This window comes from Trichoderma gamsii, assembly GCF_001481775.2.
Source record: "Trichoderma gamsii strain T6085 chromosome Unknown Scaffold_4.2, whole genome shotgun sequence".
NCBI classification, from domain to species: Eukaryota; Fungi; Ascomycota; class Sordariomycetes; order Hypocreales; family Hypocreaceae; genus Trichoderma; species Trichoderma gamsii.
In genome coordinates this window covers 1,248,189-1,268,299 of record NW_020171341.1, presented here as the reverse complement: position 1 = coordinate 1,268,299, position 20,111 = coordinate 1,248,189, and the positions used below count along the sequence as shown (strand labels likewise).

At 49.0% G+C, this 20,111-nt stretch overlaps 4 protein-coding genes across 4 annotated transcripts; 1 reads left to right on the top strand and 3 right to left on the bottom strand.

Annotated features, from left to right (window-relative positions):
* Nucleotides 1-747: 747 nt before the first annotated feature.
* Nucleotides 748-2,040, bottom strand: TGAM01_v201841 (hypothetical protein; the record flags this gene model as incomplete). Its single annotated transcript, XM_024548859.1, has 4 exons — nt 748-1,134; nt 1,194-1,495; nt 1,654-1,734; nt 2,004-2,040. The coding sequence occupies 4 exons, from the start codon at nt 2,038-2,040 to the stop codon at nt 748-750; spliced, it is 807 nt and encodes a 268-aa protein (XP_024406470.1).
* A 2,144-nt stretch (nt 2,041-4,184) lies between these two features.
* TGAM01_v201840 (hypothetical protein) lies at nt 4,185-7,790 on the bottom strand (the record flags this gene model as incomplete). The annotated part of the gene is made up of 3 exons (XM_018808291.1): nt 4,185-7,493; nt 7,571-7,641; nt 7,730-7,790. The coding sequence occupies 3 exons, from the start codon at nt 7,788-7,790 to the stop codon at nt 4,185-4,187; spliced, it is 3,441 nt and encodes a 1,146-aa protein (XP_018658449.1).
* Nucleotides 7,791-15,671: 7,881 nt separating this feature from the next.
* TGAM01_v201839 (hypothetical protein) lies at nt 15,672-16,097 on the top strand (the record flags this gene model as incomplete). The annotated part of the gene is made up of 1 exon (XM_018808290.2): nt 15,672-16,097. One exon carries the CDS (start codon nt 15,672-15,674, stop codon nt 16,095-16,097), a length of 426 nt encoding a protein of 141 aa, XP_018658448.1.
* Nucleotides 16,098-18,645: 2,548 nt separating this feature from the next.
* On the bottom strand, nt 18,646-19,621 carry TGAM01_v201838 (hypothetical protein; the record flags this gene model as incomplete). Its single annotated transcript, XM_018808289.1, has 2 exons — nt 18,646-19,278; nt 19,349-19,621. 2 exons carry the CDS (start codon nt 19,619-19,621, stop codon nt 18,646-18,648), a joined length of 906 nt encoding a protein of 301 aa, XP_018658447.1.
* Nucleotides 19,622-20,111: the final 490 nt, after the last annotated feature.

The following is a 20,111-nucleotide window of genomic DNA, read 5'->3' as shown; positions in this document are numbered from 1 at the left end:
ATCAATGTATGCAAGCTAAAACGCTTGCTAGATAGCTTTGAACAGAACAGACATTAGCAGACGCAAATACTAGCTAGCACACAAGCACAAGTTGAGATGCACTGAGATTTTGGTAATGACGCCTCCCAGTTCATAAATATCGCCCTCTTATTATACAGAGATGTCACATTCACATCGATATAAACAGCCTCGAAAAGTATCAAAGATAACAGTACTATGCAACCTAACCTGCAGAATCGTTTCACACTACGTAGACTAGACAGGATTCCAAACAGGTTGTCTGCTTATCCCTCAGTCCATACAGCAAAATTGAGAACCTCGTCATAGGGCAAGGGTAAAGATAGGTAGAGTAAAAAAAAGAAGTCCATCCCAAACTGATAACAAGAAAAACGGAAAAAGAATTTGCAAAAAATAAACCTGTCGGTCATGTAGCAAACGCCATTGTCCTCCACGCTCATCCCCGTTGAATGTGCCTTTCTCAGCACAAAAAGTTGCTCTTCACCAAACGTTAAACTTTTCGTGCCAATTGAGCGGATATCATCATGCTCTGATACGGTGATACACCGTCGTCTCCCAAAACCATGCATCCTGCCTGTCTTGATTCCAATCTTGAAGACATCTATCGCCTCAACGGTAGGTTTGTGATTCGCAGTGTAGAGAACGTGAAACGAGCAGCCACTAGGATAGCGCAGGCTCGCACACGTTTCTCTTCCACTGTAGATATACCTACGGGTCTAACGCCCCAATTTAGGCAATGATGGGCTCCTGGGGGATAACCGGTTCGGCAGCCTTGGGCTCCTCAGTAGGAGGAGAAGGGAACTCGGGAGCCTTCTTGGTGGCCGAAGGAGAAAGGTTGCGAGTGCGCAGAATCTCCTGAACCTTGCCAGAGTAGTCTCCGGCATACTGCTTTCCAACAGCAGCAAGGTGGTCGGCCTGCTTTTGAGCGGCATCTCGAACTTGGGCGGTCTGGGCGTTGATGGCCTCGGCGGCGGTCTTGAGCTGCTCATCAATAAACTCCTGGTTGGAGGAGTAGACCAGAGGAGCGAAGAAAGCAATGGTGGTTGCAATGATGGCGAGGACCCAGTAGGGAGCGACCTTGATGAGGAAGCCTGAGATAAAGGCAGCGACGCAGGCCTAGAAAAGGGAGAGATTAGCACCCAAATGAAGATAATGGGTATAAGTGCGCGACTCACGGCAGCCGAAACACCGACATTCTCAACGAACACTATGCGCTGAGCCTCGATGAGGAAGAAGTTGATGAGTCCGTGGGCATCGCTGACCAACGCTTCGAAGGTGTCGCGTGAAACGGTGAAGTACTCGCGCGGGCGGAACTGGGAAGCCAGGCCATTGTTAAGGACCAGCTTGCCTGAAATCTCAGCAGCAACAGTAGTGGCCAAGACCATCCAGGACAGTCCAAGGGTCCAGCTAAGGAGGTTCAGGTACCTCACAGCGATGATGGTAGTAACGACGGAGGCGTATGCAATGGCCGAGTCACCTTTGGTAAGCAATAAAACGTTAGCACAAGAGGCCGCGCCATGTCTGTTACTCGGCAGCGAGAAAGCTGTAATGCGATAGAATGGTACAGTCGAGAGGGGTCAAGGCAGCTGGGGTAAGAAACAGCAAAATCGAAGATTTGCGTCGGGCGCTACTCACGAGGCTTCTCCCAGGAAAACAAATGCCTGAAGAGCGAGTGATACGGCGTCAGAGTCTGTCCAGCATTGCCGTTGGCAGCTTCTATGAGCTCATCGTCAGTTGCGTCCAGAAGGGGGCCAAAAGAAAGGCAGCGACCACAGGCCCTATAGCTGTCACATGCAAAACTGTCCAACGCAAGTGTCAGCATACCGTCACTGCCAATGATATTACTGGACAAAAAAAAAAAAGAAAGACCACTTCGTTCCCATATATGTAGGTACGAGGTCGATCGCTGTGCAGCGCAGCGCAGCGCAGCTGTAGAAGAAGCGGGAAATGGAAAGTGTAGTAGTTGCGGCTTCCACATACCTTACTGGGTTGACCATTTACCGCGCCAGCAGAATCGGCCATGGTGAGGATGGGGGGGGTTTTCGTTATTTGTCGGCGAGAAGCTTGGTTGGAGGGGGTTTGTCGGTTGCGCAGCGGTGGCGGCAGAAAGGAGGTCGTCGGAAGCTGGAAAGCTGTCGTCTCAGTATCAGATCAGAGCTGGAAAGTCGGAAAAGGAGAAAGCGCCAAAAGCGAAAGAAGAAGCAGCTTCTTTCGCAGAGCTCAGATGGGTTAGATCAAAGCAGAAGCAGAAGCTGAAGCTGAAGTTGCCAGTAAGTCTTTGCGGCGTACCTTTTTTCTTTCCTGCGTGCGTGTTTCAGGTGATGGACACTGATGGAAGAGAGAAGAGAGTCGCAGCTCGGAAGAGGGGAAGATGAAAACAGGGCACTGCAGCAGGCAGGTGGGATGCTTTTTTTAGAGGAATCTGAATAGACAGAGAGAGAGAGAGAAAAAAAAAAGAGAGCTAGGGAGATGGAAACCTGGGTCCAGGCTCTTTTTTAGGTGATGTGATGGTACCGAACCGAAGCAAGTCTGGTGGAAGCTACGGGCGAGCTTTATTAGCGGCAGGTGTCGACGTGGTTGTGACGCTGCACATTTTTTTTTTTTTTCTATTTTTCTATTTTTTACCTATTTTTTGTTTTCTTGCGCCCCTCCTTGTTGCTTGCTTTTCTTGTTTTTCTAACAGCTCTAGAATTTCTTGATCTTGTGCTTTCTGAAGTATCTGTCTTCTTTGTCGCTTCTGTTTTTAAATTATATTCCCCATACTTGCCTTTAGCTTGACTCCCTTTATTTTAACCTCTTCCTCGTCTACCTGCTGTATTATCCACCAAAGACACAAACGCCTTCCAATAAAATGCATAATCAAAATTAACATGTGCTAGTGGGGTTACTTGCGACCTGCTACTCCTTGCCGCAGCTCCCTGACGCTTGCTTGCGACAAGTACCCTGGCTCCGTCTGCGGGGTTCCTCTGCGGGGGAAAGCCACGCAGAAAGGTACGGGACGTGACTAGCAAAGGTACAAAGAAGCGGGCATGATGTGATGCAACTCGATGGCGCTAAGGCGAGGGTCGGGACTTGGAGCTGCAGAAGCAGCAAGAGCAAGTCGTCACCTGCCCACCAATGAATGACGCACCCGCTATCGTCGCAGAGCTTGCGAGGCAAGTGCGATGTGTAGAAGGACGCAGCTTCCGCGAGAAGACAGCTCAAGGCATCTGAAACAGCAACGCGAGTCTGAGTCTGTCAGATAGTGAGTTGTATCTGGAGGTCCCTGGGCTGATTGACTGCTGGTTAGTGGTACAGTGAAGCACATAATCCCAGACCATGATAGCATTTTAGGCATCTGCATCATCGACTCCGTGCGCGCATGCATGGAAAGCTGCTCCGAGTAACAGGTTCGACATTTTAGTACCAAGACAGGCTTAGGGCCCCCTCTGGTGCGAAACCCCCTCCCCATGCAATCTATGCCCGCCGGAAGTGTCCTGTATCAGACATGGTGGTAGCGGTTCAAGATAGTAGGTGATACCGCTTACTCGGCGGCTTCTCATACGCTGAAGAATGGCGGCATCTAGCTTCCTTTTCAGCCGTCTCCCTCCCCCATCCTGCTGGACAAGAGACGGCTACAATTCTAGTCTAATCGGATCTAGAAGCGTTCAGCAGCACCCATAAACGGGCCATTCAATCAGCTGCCTAAAGTGCTTGCTGATGCTTCTTCTCCCACCCTTCTAGCTCAAGGCACGAGGAAGAAATAATTCAAGTTACAGAGTTAGAAAACATCAGCTGCTGCTTCCAGAGGGGCACGTGCTCCATTGCCGCCATTGGCTGATTGGCCGATATGCTGGTGCCGAGGCAGAAACCGTAGGCTTCTGTGCTGCAAAGGGGAGACGGATAAAGCAGACAGCGTTTTTAATTGCCGGCAGAGATGTCAGTTACAGCCACTCATTATCGGCATGCGGTGGAAGAAGACTAGTTGAGAAAGATGAAGAAAATGGAGCAAAGAACATGGGAGATATCAAAGTAGCCAGGATGGCATTTCTTTTGTATGTATATAAAAAGTAGTAGTAGTAGATACAGTAACCCTTCTATCCCCAATGCAAAATACAGCTTGCGATGCTTGACAGATACGCAACTCCCGCCATTATACATGTATAGATCCATAAACCGACACTTCTTCACCTTCTCCTCTTGCCGCCGCCGCCATCTTCATCTCCACCACTTCTCTTGCGGCCGTTCTTGCGCCAGTATTCTTTGCTCTCCCTCTTCTCCCTGGCCTCCCTCTTCTCATCGCCCTCGGCCAGCTTCTTCTTGAACGAGGCGCGGTTCTCCTCCTTCTTGGCACGGCGTTTGGCGACTTGCTCGTTGTGGACAGTCAGCACCTTTTGCATAAAGGCTCGCGTCTGTTTCTCCTCGGAGCCCAGGACGACGGCGCGCTTCTGCATGTACGTCTTCTTCTTCTGGGGCTTCATCTGAGTAATCTGCGACCGGAAGGGCAGATCGGCGGCGAGGGCGCGCGGCACCTTGAGGCCGTTGAAGTGGCGGTCCTGGCGCTCAATCTTGCGGTACTGCGAGTTCTTGAGCTGCGGCGTGGCGACGTTCTCTGCGCGGCGGACTTCGCCCGTAAGACGCATGGGCTGCCAGCCGATGAGGTTGGCGGCGGGGTTGTAGAAGCGGTGCGGCTTGATGGGGTACCAGGCACGCAGGAAGACGATGTCGCTGGCCAGGATCTTGTCCTCAAAGGTAGCACGGAAGTGGCCCTCGGGTTTGGACAGAGCGCGCTTGATCTGACCGCGCACGCCGGAGACAGTCTTGACAGAGGCGCCCTCGAACTTTGCAATCTCCAGGGACGAGTTGAACATGCCCTTGATGAAGGCGGTGTTCTTGAAGATCTTGTAAGGGGAGCCGGTCAGCTTGAGCTTCTTGACAATCTCGGTGGACTCGTCGACGGAGAGCACGGTGCCTGTGGCAGCAATGCGGAAACCGGCTGCCGAGAAGGAGTTGAAGCAAACGAAACCCGTGTTGGGCGCAATCAACGGCGCGTAGACGCTGGCGAAGCAGTGCATGTGCTCCGGTGTGTACTTTAGCATGCGGTTGCGCGTTCGCGAGTCGGAGATGCTGTAGATGGGCAGCGTCTGGAAGCGGCGCCAGCCCAGCGAGAAGATGAGCGGATCGTTGGTCTTGAGGATCTTCTTGTGCCAGCGGTGGCGCTTGATGCGCACCTGCACGAAGCCCCAGCGGTCTTCTGTTGCCGAGAGGCCGCCAACGATGATGGGTTGCCGGGCGTCGAAGCGGGAAGTGAACTCGGCGGGCACGCCCTCCAGCACGAGCTTTGCGTATTTGCCGGCACGGTAGCCCTCGACGGCGGCTCTTTGGCGCTCGTCCAGGTTTTCAAACTCCTCCTTGTTGATGTCGAGCTGCTTCTGGATCATGGCCTTTTGGGCATCGTACCAGTCGTCCTCGCCGAATTCCTCTTCGCCATCGCCTCCTCCTTCTCGTCGGGCTTTTGACTTGTCGTTCATGAAACCATCTCGATCCTCCTCCTCGAATCTGGCCTTGAGCTCCTCTTTCCTCTTTGCGTTTTTCTCACGCTCTGCCTGGATATCTTCTGCTGACTGTTGCTGAGGAGGGTTTTGGGGATCAGCTTCTAGATCCTCGAACTCACCATCGCCTTCGCTGTCTTCGCCACCCTCACCGTCGCCATCTTCGTCGTCATCGAAGCCGCCAAACTCGCCATCCTCATCCTCATCGTCTACGCCTCCACCTTTCCTGCCTGATGTGAATTTTGTCTTGAGAGCCTCAATGTTCTCTCGATTGGCCCACTTGGCCGCCAAGTCCTCGTAGTCGTAATCTGGTATTGAACGATCCTCAATCAGGTCTTCGCTCTCCTGTGCATTCTTTTTGAAAAACTCTTCGTCTTCCGAGTCATTTTCAATGTCCTCCTCTTCCGAGTCATCTTCTTCGCCCCTCCACTTCTTCAGCGCCTCGCTGGCAGTCATGGAGCCGTCATAGATATAACGAGCCAGGTCTGCAGTGTGATACGAGCGTTTCCTGGAGTGTAGCTTCATAGCCCTGTCGGCCATTCCTTCTTTCCATCTCAAGGCCGCTGTCTCCTCATCAGAGTCGTATTCTTCATCATCCTCTGCATCCTCATCCAGATCTGTGATGGAACCAAGATCTGAGTCGCTGTCCGCAAAGGCAAGGTCATCATCGCCGTTGGCCTCCTTGTCAGCTTTGCCGCGGAACATTTTGCCCAATTTTCCCTCGTTGAACTCTTCTTCCTCATCTGGGTCTTCTTCATCGCTACCACTAACGAAGCCTTCGTCGTCTTCGTTTCCTTCATCATTCCCGTCTTCTCGTTCAGCGATCCTGGCTTTTCGTTGCTCTTTTCTGCCGGTATCTTCTTCCTCAGCAAGCTCCTTGACTTCCCGGCCTCCCTTGAATAGCTGCACTCCGTCTTCTGTCTGGCCGAGTAGTCTTCGCTCGGCCTGAAGCCCAATGATCATCTCTTCTCCCTCTCCACGTTCGGCAGTGTCCGCATCCTTGTCAAATGTGAATCCCTTATCCCTGGTGATCCAGATGGCATCGCCGTCAATCTTCAGACCGCTGCGATCAGACATGGGAGCATAGAGCTTCTTTTCCTTTTCATCCAGTCTTCTTCGTCCCTTTTTGCCAGTAATCTTGGCCAAAGCCTGCTCCATGGCCGGTGTAGGGCAAGGATCAGGCAGCACTTCCATAGAAGACACGGTGAAGTCGCCCAGGCCGGCAACGTGCACTCGCTGGCCCTGGGTTGCAAAGTTTGTTCCTCGTAGGTATCCTGATAGAACGATGGATCGATCGCATTTGGGGTCTTCTTCGATCTTGGTGGGGTGGGTGATGTCGCGGAAGCTATCGATGATGGTGTATGGGTGAGAGTTTCTCCACACAAGAGGTCGCGGGTTCTTCATGACGGAGAGGAAGCGAGACAAGTTGTGAATCTCACGATCCGGGTATCTGCCATTCATGACACCAGAGAGGTAAAATAGGTGAGCGCCCTGGTAGAGCTCTGTCCATAGTCTTCGTTTAAGGTGCTTCTTGGCATCCTTTAGAGCGGCAGGCTTGCGGAACAGATCCAGGTGGGTCAAGATACCAAAGACGTTGCCAGGCATACCAGTGGCGGCCAAGATGTTGAGAAACTCCATAGTCTCCATCTCAAAGCCATAGTTGCCGTCAATCATGAGAAGGATGATGTCGGCGACCTTGGCGACGTCCACCATGGCTTCCAGCTCGTTGGGGCACTCCATGAACGTCAATCGCTGTTTCTTCGAGGTAACGACCGTGATGGGGCCCTGGGGATCTGATAGAGTCTCCTTGGCATATCGTCGGACCAGAGATTTTAGCAGAGTCGTCTTGCCAACGCCGGGAGGGCCGACAATGGCGACGAGGCGCGGCGGCGCCTCATCTGGAAGTCTGTCGACGAGAGGAACATGGAGACGCTTTTCCTTGATCTAAATGGAAATGCAATTGTCAGTACATTGAATAATAGTGAGGCAATTAGTAAGGAGTGCAGAGATGCAAGACGTACATCAGACGATCTGGCAGCCTGTCGCTGAAGCTTGCCGGGTCTAGCAACGGCAAAAGCCTTGGGATTGCGTTCTGTCGCAGGTTCAGTCAGCATCCGATCTATCCATCTGCATGGCAGATTCATGGAAGCTTCAGGTCTCCAATTGGGCGCGCAACTTACCTCCCGAGTGCTGCTTCTTCTCCTTGCTCTTGCGATGCGGCTTGTGCACTTGGTCCTCCATGGTGGTATGTCGTGGCCGTCCGTCAAGCGCTCGCCGTCGCCGCTCAGCAGCAGAATTTGAGAGTCTAACTGGGAAATTTTTCTACTGATAGCGATAAGCTGCGTATATCGATAAGCGATAACGGCGGCGGGTAAAAATGTACAAGCTACCAGCGGCCTGCTGCCGAATACGCCAAGGTGGGGTACTGGATACTGCTCCACATGCATCTCGCAGGATTTCTTCAAACAGATGTCACATGTAAACTACTATATGATCGCCGTGACTGCGGTAAATGGCTATCGGTTACCTTAATAATAGTATTTTTATTATCGCATCATCAATTATATATTAGGCGGTTCATTCTCCTAGAATAGTTGCTAAACACTAAGCTGAAGTCACATTGAAAGCAAAAAGAACATAAAATCGCAGTTGTCTCTCGCATTTGCGTCACAGGCTAGGGAAACCACAAGGGGACAAAACCTAACCCAGAGATGGTTCAACATATTAATCCACTTACACGCTTCTGGCCACTTGAAGAGCGTCACGGTACCTCTGGCACCGGTGCTCGAGCTCTACCCTTGCGGCTGAAGTTGCATAGCTTTCTGCAGCCATCTCCGCTAGCTGTAGGTCAGATAGACCTCCAACGTGTTCCGATGAAAAGAACTTGAGCGCTCCTTGCTCGCCCAATAATCTCTCGACCACCGAGACTACCACGTAATCTCCGAACCTTTTGATAGCTACCTTGTAGTAGGCTTTCAACACATCGTGAATATCATTGACGGCTTGGTCCTCGTTACTCAGACGTACAGCGCTGGTAAGCTTTCCTAGATCGATGGTATAGGACTGGCCATCTTGAAAGCCAAGAGCTCGCACACGAGCAATGACGCGCTCTTGGCGGATTTTCTCAAGCGTTTCGGCGAAATAATGGTTCACAGTCTGTAAGGTCTCGCCTCGCTCATCCTTCAATAGACCCATGAGCTGTTCCCTGGCCGAGACTTTGGTGGACGCAATGCGGGAAAGTATCAAGGATTCTAAAGAGGCGCGAATTGATTTGTCTTCCACAGTTCGACAAGACTCCAGTCGAGAATACTCCGTAAGCAGCTGGAATACTTGCTCGAGATAATCACCGGCTATTTGTTCCCATTGAGCTGTTTGCTGTCGGAACAAGTTGATCAGAAGTGCCGGATTGACAGTGCCGGGCAATTCTGCACCGCGAGCGTCTCTGTACGTATCGTGAATCCATTGCATAATGTCTTGTGTCTTTGGGTCAACATCCTGGTCAAGATAGTCGGTATCGACTGATCCATCGGGCTGCTGGAAGGGGAACGTGTGTCCTTTCGACCGGAGATCTTTCTCGAATTGGTCCGCCAAATCGCGAAGATGCATTCGTAGCTTCAATTGGCTCTTCGTATCGAGATCTGCAGCATAGTTTCCCTTGAGAGCATCTTCAACATTGCGTTGGTACCGATTCGCTAGACGCGTCAGGTACTGTCGCTGCTCCGCTGGAGTTTGGCGAGAGGCTCCAAGCGCTTCCACTTTCCTCTGTGTCTCCCTATAAATGTCTTCGATTTCCTTTACAAGGGCAGGGTGTTCACGGCGAATATGTTCATATAGCAATTGGCCGAGGAAAGGCTTCAAAGCCTTCACACCCACTCGGTCCTTTGGCAGCGCATTCCAAGGAGCTTGCTGAAAGAACTGCCTTTCGTTTTCATGACGTTGAAGGATTGTCACGCCTTCTTGTATCTCTTTAGTCGACCTGTTGCGCACGACAAACCACCCATGTTGAAGATGCTCTACATTATTTTGCGCAATATTGAGGACCTAAAAGACTGTCAGCCTGAGTTCACAACACGACTTCAACGCTACGTACTCCATGTTCATCTCCAGATTGCAGTGCATCGCACTTGGTGATGATGCCAACGGTACGAATACCTGCAGGATCGGCTGCGCGAGCCATTTTGAAGACCTCTTGATTTGCCAAGTTGTTTCGTGCATCCATTACTGCCCTGGAAGATTGTTAGAAGAATCCTGGCCTTCCTTTCAAAAAATTCTCACAGAATGATTGTCCTCGCATCTGTTGTGTAAGTCTCGATGAGTCCTCGAATAACAGACAAGTCTTCACGAGTCTGAAACTTGGTAGGATCTAAGGAGTCAATATAACTGAAGATCTATATAGAGGAGCAATCTTACTGTGAAAAAGGCCCGGCACATCGACAACGCTCAAATGATGTTGATCTGGCCCAGAAATTTCGATACGCAAAATGTCATCCGAGAAGCGCTTCGTCAGATTCTCAACATCTTGGCCATCCGAATTGGGCAATCCCATATATTCAGCGGCCTATTGACATTAGTAACGTATCCCGAGGAGCTTAGAGCAGCACATACCTCGTCTAGAACCCAAGTAAATTTAGATCCACTAAGCTCATCAGCATCCATCTGCATATCAAACTCCAGCAATCGTTTCTTTTGAGCTTCATCGCCCAGACTGGAGGGACCAGGCACAATGGAGGCTTTGACCAAAGATTTCCCCCCTGGCGTACGATGCAGTACAATTTGCGTTGCAAAACGCGTACAGAGGTCTGAGGCAATAGGGAACGAGAGACCCGTGAGACCTTCAAGCAGTGATGACTTCCCACTGGATTGATCCCCAACCACGACAATCTACAATGAATGTCCATGTTAAAAAGGCTGTTGAGTAAGACTTAGGGCGAAAGCTTACCTGCGGAAGCGGCAGATCCTCATTGATCCCAAAACCGCGAAGTTGGTCGATCATGCGGAAATAGCGAAGGCGTTCCGGGTTGTCCATTTCCTGGATATCTCGTACTGCCGTCATTTTCTCAGTTGTCTTTTTGTTGCTATACTATTGCTGTGCGATATTTGTCCAAGATCTTTTTTTGAAGCAAAAATGAAATGACAGTATAGAGATTCAGGGCATGGAAACTTATATATCCCAATGTTACCGGTTGCAAAAGGGACTTTGGACTTCTTGCCTCTTCCGTACACATTCGCTTGCCGCTTGCGGACGCATCTGATATGACGCATCTGATAACGCATCTGAACGCATCTGATATGATATTTGAAGAGAAGATAATGCAACCCTTGGCTCATGGGAGTATCCTGAATATTTGTTCCGCAAAAAGCCAATGGCAGTTACTTCGTATCGGATCAACCCGCCTTAGCCACCGTACAACTTGATGGAGTATAGCAGCACACTCAGAGGTGGAAGTCAACCATCCTACCCGCCTCCCAGAAACACGAGCATTTTAAATACTGTTTCGCGGTTGACGGCGCGTACCCCGACGAAATCACGCCAGTCAACCAAAGCTTCGCTGCTTGTGATGCAGAATCTCATTATAGATAGACCATCAAGCCTGCACTATCAAAGAAGCGGGCAGCAGACATTATCAAGCATGATATGTCCAGGCGTAGAGCCGTTGATGCTAAGCTAAGATGATCATTAAAAGACCGGATAAAGAATGCACCAATAGATAGATAATTAAAGTTTTGTTCACACACCATTGCCGACTGCTTGCAGTGAAAGTGCATTCCACAGCATCATTAAGGTTGGCAGATCCGCAGCCGCCCTCTCCCTTATCTGATCTGTTATCGCGACTTTGATAATCTATGAGGTTCTGCATCCCAAATTGATTCAGTGTAAGTCTAAATTTTAATTCTCAGTGTCGGGCTGATTGTTACGCATCGTTCTACGCCGCAGTTCCGTTTCGTACATACCAGCGTCTTCAGGCCGGATTTGGCTACCGATAAACCTTGAGTGCAGGCTACACTCTGGATCTTGCTTACTTGAAGAGAAAGTATTTTCCTTTTCAAACGCTCAAGCATGAGCATCATGACACTGGCAGCCAATATAGCAGCTCTATGGCCGGTGTAAAATGATAAACATGTCTACGAATACAAATTCGGAGCGGCCAAGACAGACAAAGATATCGAGCTCTAAGGGCCTCTCTAAAGAGCAATTACCGCACTCAAAAGAAAAATGCCATCAAAATGCTGCTCCCTGCGTTTCCTCGCGAAAGACAAAGTTCAAAACACAGCGTTCGGATCGCTCGTCTTGCAATGAAACATCTCACGACGTTGATAAGAAGGAAAATCGTTTCATCCCCAGCGTCCGATTAGTGGGATCAGCGGCAAGACAGCCGCAGCAAGGGAAAATTTGCCATGACTTTGGATCTATGTGGAGCGATTCCATCTGTATTGAGTATCGAGGCCAAGTACCTTCTCTCATACTGTCACCTCGACTTCATCAAGCCATCTACAACAAAACATTTGCCGCCTTGCGCCGTTATGGAGAGTTTCCTGACGTCTATGCAAAAAGTGGCTGGGGGCACAATCAGGTCGAAAATCCCGTCATTTCTGGAAAGTACTGGACGACTGAGGTCATGAATCTTTGTCGAAAAATCAAGTTCTCTCTTCAACCTAATCTTGACTTTGATCAAGGCGTTCCGGGCCAGTATCATGCATCCCATGCCGAAAAGCAGCTCGTTGCGTATTTTATACACAAACATTTGTCCCTTCCAAACGAGGTCAACAACGCAGAAGAGTCAAAAGCAAAATCAGAATCAGAAGGTGACGTTGTGAGATTGTTTGGGAATCTGAACTTGGCGGGTGAGAACGAGCATACTGCCAAGGACAAGCGTATAGAGCCGTGGAAATCTCGCCCCAAACAACCGTTGAACCGGGCCGTCATATTGGTATCGCGGCCGGCGTGTAGCGACTGTGAGCGATTCTTAAGGCACGTAAAAACTCATTCGGGTCTTCACATCGAAATTCAGAGTGTTCAAGCAGTATGTTCGTTGGCTCGACAAGAAAACAACGAGCGTACGTGAGGTAGATGGCGAGATAGAAGCGTCGACATATCGAGTATATAGGTCTAGTTAGGTGTGAAATATATGACATGCACCATCTTATGTAGATTCCCCCATCCGACTTCAGACAGTCAATATATATGAACGTCATTTGATGCTTCCTTTTAGACTCAGCTTCTTAAATGCAGCATATCAGATCTGCATGAACACTCCGGTTTACAGCAGCATATATCACCAAACATCGTCGGTGAGTCTGATGTATGTCTTAGCACAGCGTAGAACTTATGTTTAGCAACTGCAAACCATATGGCAAGAGGCCGGCAAAAGAGGTCCCACAGTTTCCTCACTTCGTTATATGCCCCGGTGAACGGGCCCTTGTGATAAAGAAAGAGCCCCCCCACATGGCAATACGTGCGGAGAAGAGGATCAAGATCAGGATCAAGATCAGGATCAAGATCAGGATCAAGATCAGGATCAAGATCAGGATTAAGATCAGGATGTTGATTGCTTGCTTCTTGTTTTGTTGTTCAATAGCTGATATTGTGGTATAGATGCAGTGTTGAAACTACGTACGTATCAACTAACAATGAATCAAGCCATTTTTGGATATCTTTAATCCATCATATTTAAATTGGCTTTCAGTATGAGACTCTCGTTCTTACTGCTTCCCGTATACGCCAAGCACGTTGAACCTGTAGACGAGAGGAGCATTGATTATGAATGACAGGTTATTTGCGGCAAGATACGTGTATTCGATACTCGTATAGAGATCGATTTGGCTTTGGTGCTCGCAGCCAATGTCGTCAAAGCTTCGCGGATCTCGGGGCAAAGTCTTTGCGAATGCTCGGCTCAACTCTTAGGCCTATGTTGTTGCCTTGGTTAACGCATCTAAAGCGGCATTCACTCTCGTAAAGTTGCTACCTAGTAGGTAACCATATTTCTCGTCAAGATTTTTTACCAAGACTCTTTTCAAAATAGATATCGATCCACCTTGAATCTGACTGCAATTTTGCGGTGGAGATTCCATGCAAGCGACTGCCGGGCTCGTAAAGAAGGCCTACTGTATCATTTTGCATGCGCTTTCACGCAGGGATGTAGATAGCGTGCATCTGCTATCCTTTCTGGACATACATAGAGTTGCACTTTCATCCCAATTGACCAGCCCAGCGACTTGAATGACTGCGTTGAAAAAAGATCTAGAGCCACGGGACAGCTCCAGAGTGGACACGGCCGCTGCGTGCCAGCAAATCGCATCAAATGCCGCGTAGCCGAGGGAGAATCTGCTGTGCTGCTTTGGGACAAGGCTGACAGGGGGAGCTGGAGAGGAGTCATGGCTGAAATTGCAGGATGCACAGAAGAGTCACAACGTGCTGTAGGCGCTGCTTCGCCTGGCTTGCTGCACGATGAGTGAGTCGACCCCGGCGCGGCTAGATACTGGATTGATAATGTAAGTAAAGCTTTTGAGATTGTCGAGATACAGTAATATAGAGTTTGATGAAGTACAGTGGTAAATAATTGACGGACTTAAGAGTGCTTGTGCCGAGACGAGAGACATTCAATAGACTACATCGACCTACTCTGTTGGTGTTAGCCTACTGCTACATGCAGTATAGACCTAAACCTCTACGTGTTGAAGATAGCACGGTTGGTTCTAATACGCAGCGCTATGAGGGGCGACGTAACGCACACGCACCAACGCTGCCATTTCTTGCACATAGGCATACCACACAGAGGCTAGGCTAGGTAGTCCAGCGTTGCGTACCAGGCTGTCGTCACCCGTAGATTGCTGAGTGATTTTGCTGACCTCGCAATCAGCCTACAAGTACTCTTTTCGGCAAGATACCGCGACCTCCTGGCAGTTGGAAGGGCAGCCTCTTGGTGATGGCGATGCCGATGCTGCCCCCCTTTTCATCAAGTACAAGGCAAGATGAAGAAGAGAAAAATGTAGGTGGTATTTGGATACATGTAGATAGGCAGCGCTTTGCGTTATTCTGTCGCCTACGGAAGCGTGTGTCAGCAGCCGCAGCAGGGCGCAGATGCAGAGCAGGCATCAGCTTTATCAGTAAGAGGTTAGATGGATTCAACTCTCAATAAGATACTTGTACTGTAGTTTAAAAAAAAAATGGCAGTTCATGTTGTTTGTGGCTGCGAATCTCTGGTGGCTGAGATTCATCTACATCAGCCTTGGCGGCGTCGCCGTCTCTGCACACGCGTATTGCGACTATCCATCCCCCATCTATCGATTGCAGGATTTGCACAGCTGGATGCGTAGGCGTCTGCGTAGGCATGCTGTAAGCAAAGCGTCCCGGTGCTCAAAAGTAAAGGCCTTGGCCAGCATTCAGGCAGAAACTCGTCATCCCCCCTGCCGGCTCGTCACTCGCTGTCGTCTCCATCCATCCCCGCAAGACAAGCTTCGCGGCTCCGTGACCCATTTGGCGCAACTCGTACCCGGAACGACGGCTGACCCGCCATGAGTCAAAAGCTGCGCGGGCTGTGCCCAGCGGTGACTGTTGCTGTGGAGTCGCCTGTACTTGATGTATCTTGAATAAGCTACCTCTGCCGTAGACTGGCCTATCAGAACGCCAGACGGGGGACAATGGGGAGCAACGGTCATTTTCTGGAAAAGTTGGTTTGGTGTTGTGCTACCATGAGTTCGCGCTAGCCTCGTGGCCGTGATGAGGATGATGATGTGGGCTGTGGGGAGCCGGCAAGTCAAGCTATTCTGGTGTAATTGGACATGTCATTGGTAGGGAGCAGAGAGGGATTCGAGATTTTGCAACCCCTAGATTTCGAGTATATATAGATTCGCTGATGCCTGGCTGTTGAGGTCCATCTCAGGCAGACATCAATCGGATCAATCAGTTCAATCACATCAATCACATCAAAACAATAGTAGCAACAACAACAACTACTACTACTACGACCACCACCTCCACAATCACAACTTCTATAAAGCAGCAGCTTCCTGGCAGCTTTGACACAATTTGTAACCAACAATCCAAGCAATCAATCACAATTGATTCTCAACTGTATGCTCATCACCTCCTTTCCATCAACCAAAAACATCAAACCAACCAACATGAACAGCAACTCCGGCAACTCTTCTGACAACACCAACAACATGTCTCTCATTGGACACAACGGCGGCCTCTCCATTGGCAAGGCTGAGCGTCCCGGACCTTCTCTGGGCAAGAAAGCCGAAAAACCCACTTCTTCCTCTTCATCATCTACTCCCTCGGGCTCTCGCTCTCAAAGCCTTGAGCGTCGCGGCCTCGGCCAGATGCTCAACGGCATTCTCCACGGACACCGCCGGGATGAGGCGCATCTTCGAGCAGACGACAGCAGCGAAACCGCTTCGCTGTCTTCTGTCGCTACTGAGAAGAGAGGTCTACTAGGAGGAAAGGGCAAGGCTTCATCGCCATCAAAAAGCTCTTCCTCAGCCCGCAGAGAACCAAGAATGCCCAATATCAACGAGAGCGTGGTGCCTCGCGGTGGACTCCGATGACTATAAGATAGACGTCACGCGGAACACGCATAGACTACTACTCGATTTCTTTTGGATTTTTTGTTTTTCTTTCTTTTGTCATTTGATCTCGAAACAAGCAGATGGTTTCTAGATACACAGCAAAGAGCGTGAAAGAGCATAGCATGATGCATGATGCATGATAATGGGATTGGGCGAACTCTAGTGATGAGTTACGGGCGTACTAAACAGTTTTCTCAATTTAACTAAATTTCTCTATTGACTCTAACGAGCACTCTCCATTTTCCCTGTTGGGCTAATATCGATTTATCAGCATTGAAACCTTTGTAGTACTTGACGGTTCCTTGAAGTAGGGGCAGTCTAGAATTGCGCAATATTGTGTACCTTGGTCATATGTGATACCGAGGCAATAATCTTTTTCCAGAATGGGTTTACTCAGAGCCTCTGGAGCTTTCTTTCCGTAAAGAGAATACTTGTACGTAAGCTTCCAATTTGTATCAAGGGGTAACTGATGACTGTATGACCTAATAGTACGAATAAGGAGTTCCCAATACGACTAATGAGCACATATCATTATCTACCCAGGCAGAGAGGGACCGGGAGCAGCTTAGTCAACTGATATTAACTTCAATCCGCAGACACAACCAATTGAAATTTCTTGGTCTACGACAGGAGCCAACAAGGATTACTCTTTAATACCCGATATATTTGCAGTGAACGCGTATCAGACAGTAATGCCCGACAACGCTGGGACTAAAGGGAAACAGGCTTCCAATCAAGCTGATGCCGATGCCCCCATTCAGCCATAATTTGCCGATACTCAGCGCCACTGCATCTACAAAGCTCAGAGAAACAAGTCGACTTGTGGTCTGACGCAAATGTGGACCTTGCTGTTGAGGTAACTGTAGCTCTCTATATCTTAGCAGGCCAGTCATATTTGTTTACACACAATTTGGAGCACTTTTTGTTTTTATTTCTTTTTTGAAGAATCGATTGCCAGAGAGTGATGGCAAAAGTAGCATATGCCAATATACCATTACTTGCGACATCCTCTTACAAGATACAGTATCGCTTCAGCAGGTACATCAACGACGATTAACAACATACACTCAATAAGTGTAAGATGCTAGCAAAGAGTCTGCCATTCCACCCATTCCACCAGAAACCACGAGTACCATCCCACCACCACCCAGTCCCAAACAAGTTCTTGTTCTCTCACATCATCGGATATCGCCCGCCAGCTCCGACCTCACGCCTCCAAACAACATCCGACAATCTTTCCCCAGCTAGTTCCAAATGCGGCAGCGAAACTGCGCGTAGGATATCCGAGCGCCTAGAATTTATTGGCCTGAGACTTTTGCGTCTGCGGGGGACAAAAAAAATAATTTGTCTAAGCCTTGTCTGTTCTCGTGGTTATAATCAAGGCGGCAGGGAGAGATGGCTCGCATTAAAGAGCGGTAAAAGAGAAAAAGGAAAAAAAGGGAGAAAAAAAAAAAAAAGAAAAGAAAAGAAAAAGAAAAAAGAAAAGAGACTCTCAATCTTAGCCTTTGCTAGGATTAGCTTCATGCTCGGTATCATATGATTACATATTAAATGTATTTTCCATTTCTCTCTCTCTGTTTCTTTCAACTACCCAAGGTAATAATGATACCTCTATAATTAACTATCTGCCTCTATTCAGTTCAGCTTCTCCCTTCACACCATGTCACTGTAGCATTTAGCGGCGTCTAATTTTTCTTTTCTTCTTCTTCTTTCTACCAAGCACGAGACAGGCAGAACTTTTCATGGCGTCCAATAACATCGTAGCTTCACCCAAGGGATGAGGAGAAGTAAAAATGGTGATGGTGACTTGCCCACTCCCACATAAGTTGATTTGCAGGGGTTACATGTAGTTACTCCGCACCAGCGATACCGAATAGCCCTTAACGCCCAACCGCTTTGTAACATTTCGTTGTATCCAATGGCTCATGTGGTCCGAAAAAAAAATCCAAGAAAAAAAAAAAGAGCTGGAGTAGTCTCCCTTGCGTCCCCTTGAAGCGCTACTGTGCCGTGTCTTGGGCTCTGAGTGGTTCCCTAGTAGTAGTGCTTTCGGATGTGAAAAGTCCCGATAATTCTAGATTCAGTTTCTGATTTCAGCTTTTGATTTCAGCTTCTGGATTCAGCCGCATAAGGCACTGCGTAGAGCTGAACGGAAAGGGGGCATGAACAGATGGACGAGGGAGCCAGCCGTCTTGGGGGCAGAAGCACGGTAGAGACGATAGCCCTCCTACATGCTCTAAAATGACAGAGAACATCAGCATCCTATGCTCGTCGGATAAATAAAATGCGTAGATAAAATTCCTATTTTCTCCATATCGCCATTTCTGTCAGAGTTCAACCAGTAAATCAACCTGTTGAACTGCCAGCGCCGTAGCCTAAATGATTCCGTCTAATCCAGTCGCCATATAATCCATCAGACCCCCTCATTGCCCATCCAATGTATGCCGTGCCCGTTCATCTATGCAATAATACCCATTGCGGAGTAGGTCGAAAGCATCCAGTAGATGCTCTCTGCGCCTTATCAAACGTTTTAAGACTTATTCCCTTCATGCTCCAGTATCTGCTCCGCTGTTCTTCCGACGTAATGCCCCATATTCCAGTTGTATCCGCGAATATGAACAATTTCCGAGTGATCGACCAAGACGCCGCTTTTCCAGTTCTTCGGATGTGGATCGACCGCATAGGCAAAACCAGCGTGCCATAGAAAAGTGTCGACGTCTTCCACAGTCTCCATTTCGTTTTCGCCTTCTTCAACTAGCTCATAGATGACGGCAACGCAGCCCATGTGATTTTCAAAAAGCGTCCTAATCTTCCTGGGATCGTCGTTCTCGGCTTGCAGATGGGGTGGTAGATCAATCCAAACCTCGTTGGGCAGCTTCAGCCAGCCATAGCATTTAGTCATGCGTGGTAATGATGAGATAAGCCTGGTCCTCCGGCGTGCATCTGTCTCGGTAACATCCCTGGTATGTCGTGGGGAGCAGTTCTCTTCGGTAAATGATAGATAGTTCTCCATGGCGGCCTGTTTTGTCTCAGGGCGAGCGTTTACAAGAACTGGCTTTGTTGCTACAGCTGCCTCCATCATCTGAAGGACGGCAGCGTTCTGGCACTCTCTCTGCATCGAATAATAATCCCCGGCTTTGATAGGAGGGACTTGATCCCAAAACTTATCAAGGTAGCATCGCCGCAATTAGTGAGCGAATAAAACATATCGTTCAAACTGGGTCGCTACTCACAACCTTCAAGACGAATGGTCCCTCGCCGCCAAAATTTACCCTCCAGACGTATCCATCTTTTCCACCTCCAATTCGAGACTCGAAAACGATAGTCTCCGGGTCAAAGGCGCAGTGGCGGAGGCGTGGATCCTTCAAGTCAGCCTCCCGGAAGCGGGGTGGTCCTTTCATAGGTTGTTCATTGAGAAAGATGGTCGACATTGCTCTTTGGTGAATGTGTTCAGCTACAATACGGTTCATTGAAGGTTCGTTGGCGTCCATCGTAGTTGTGGCCATGGTAGGACCCTGTCCATTTACAGACAACGATTATATATAGAAGGAAAAAGACAGGACCAAAAAGCAGGAGAAGAGGAATAAGAGGAAGTAGAATCGAAGGAGAGAAGAGAAGAGCGCAAAATAAAGACAAAAAGAGACAAGCAAGACAAATGATGAAGAGAGGAGAAGAAGCGAGTAATATAGGGGCGTTGGATGAGACAGCGGCTTACCATAGCCATGGCCCCAGGCAAATGTCACCACACACCTGACGCTCGCAACACCACAGAACGCCGGGCTCGCGATTCAGTCCTACATCATTTTTCGAGGAGGTAATTAGACACTGCCCAGCTGAAAGAGGAAACCGATATGTCAGGCTGCCCTCCCTTGCATTAGAAAAAGGACCCCTCCTCTCTTCCTTTTTTTCTTTTAGTGCAGATGCTGGGAATCGGAAACTTCAGGCTTGAACAATCTAGTCTGTTCATAGCTGAGAGTTTTGGGACCTTTTTTTTTT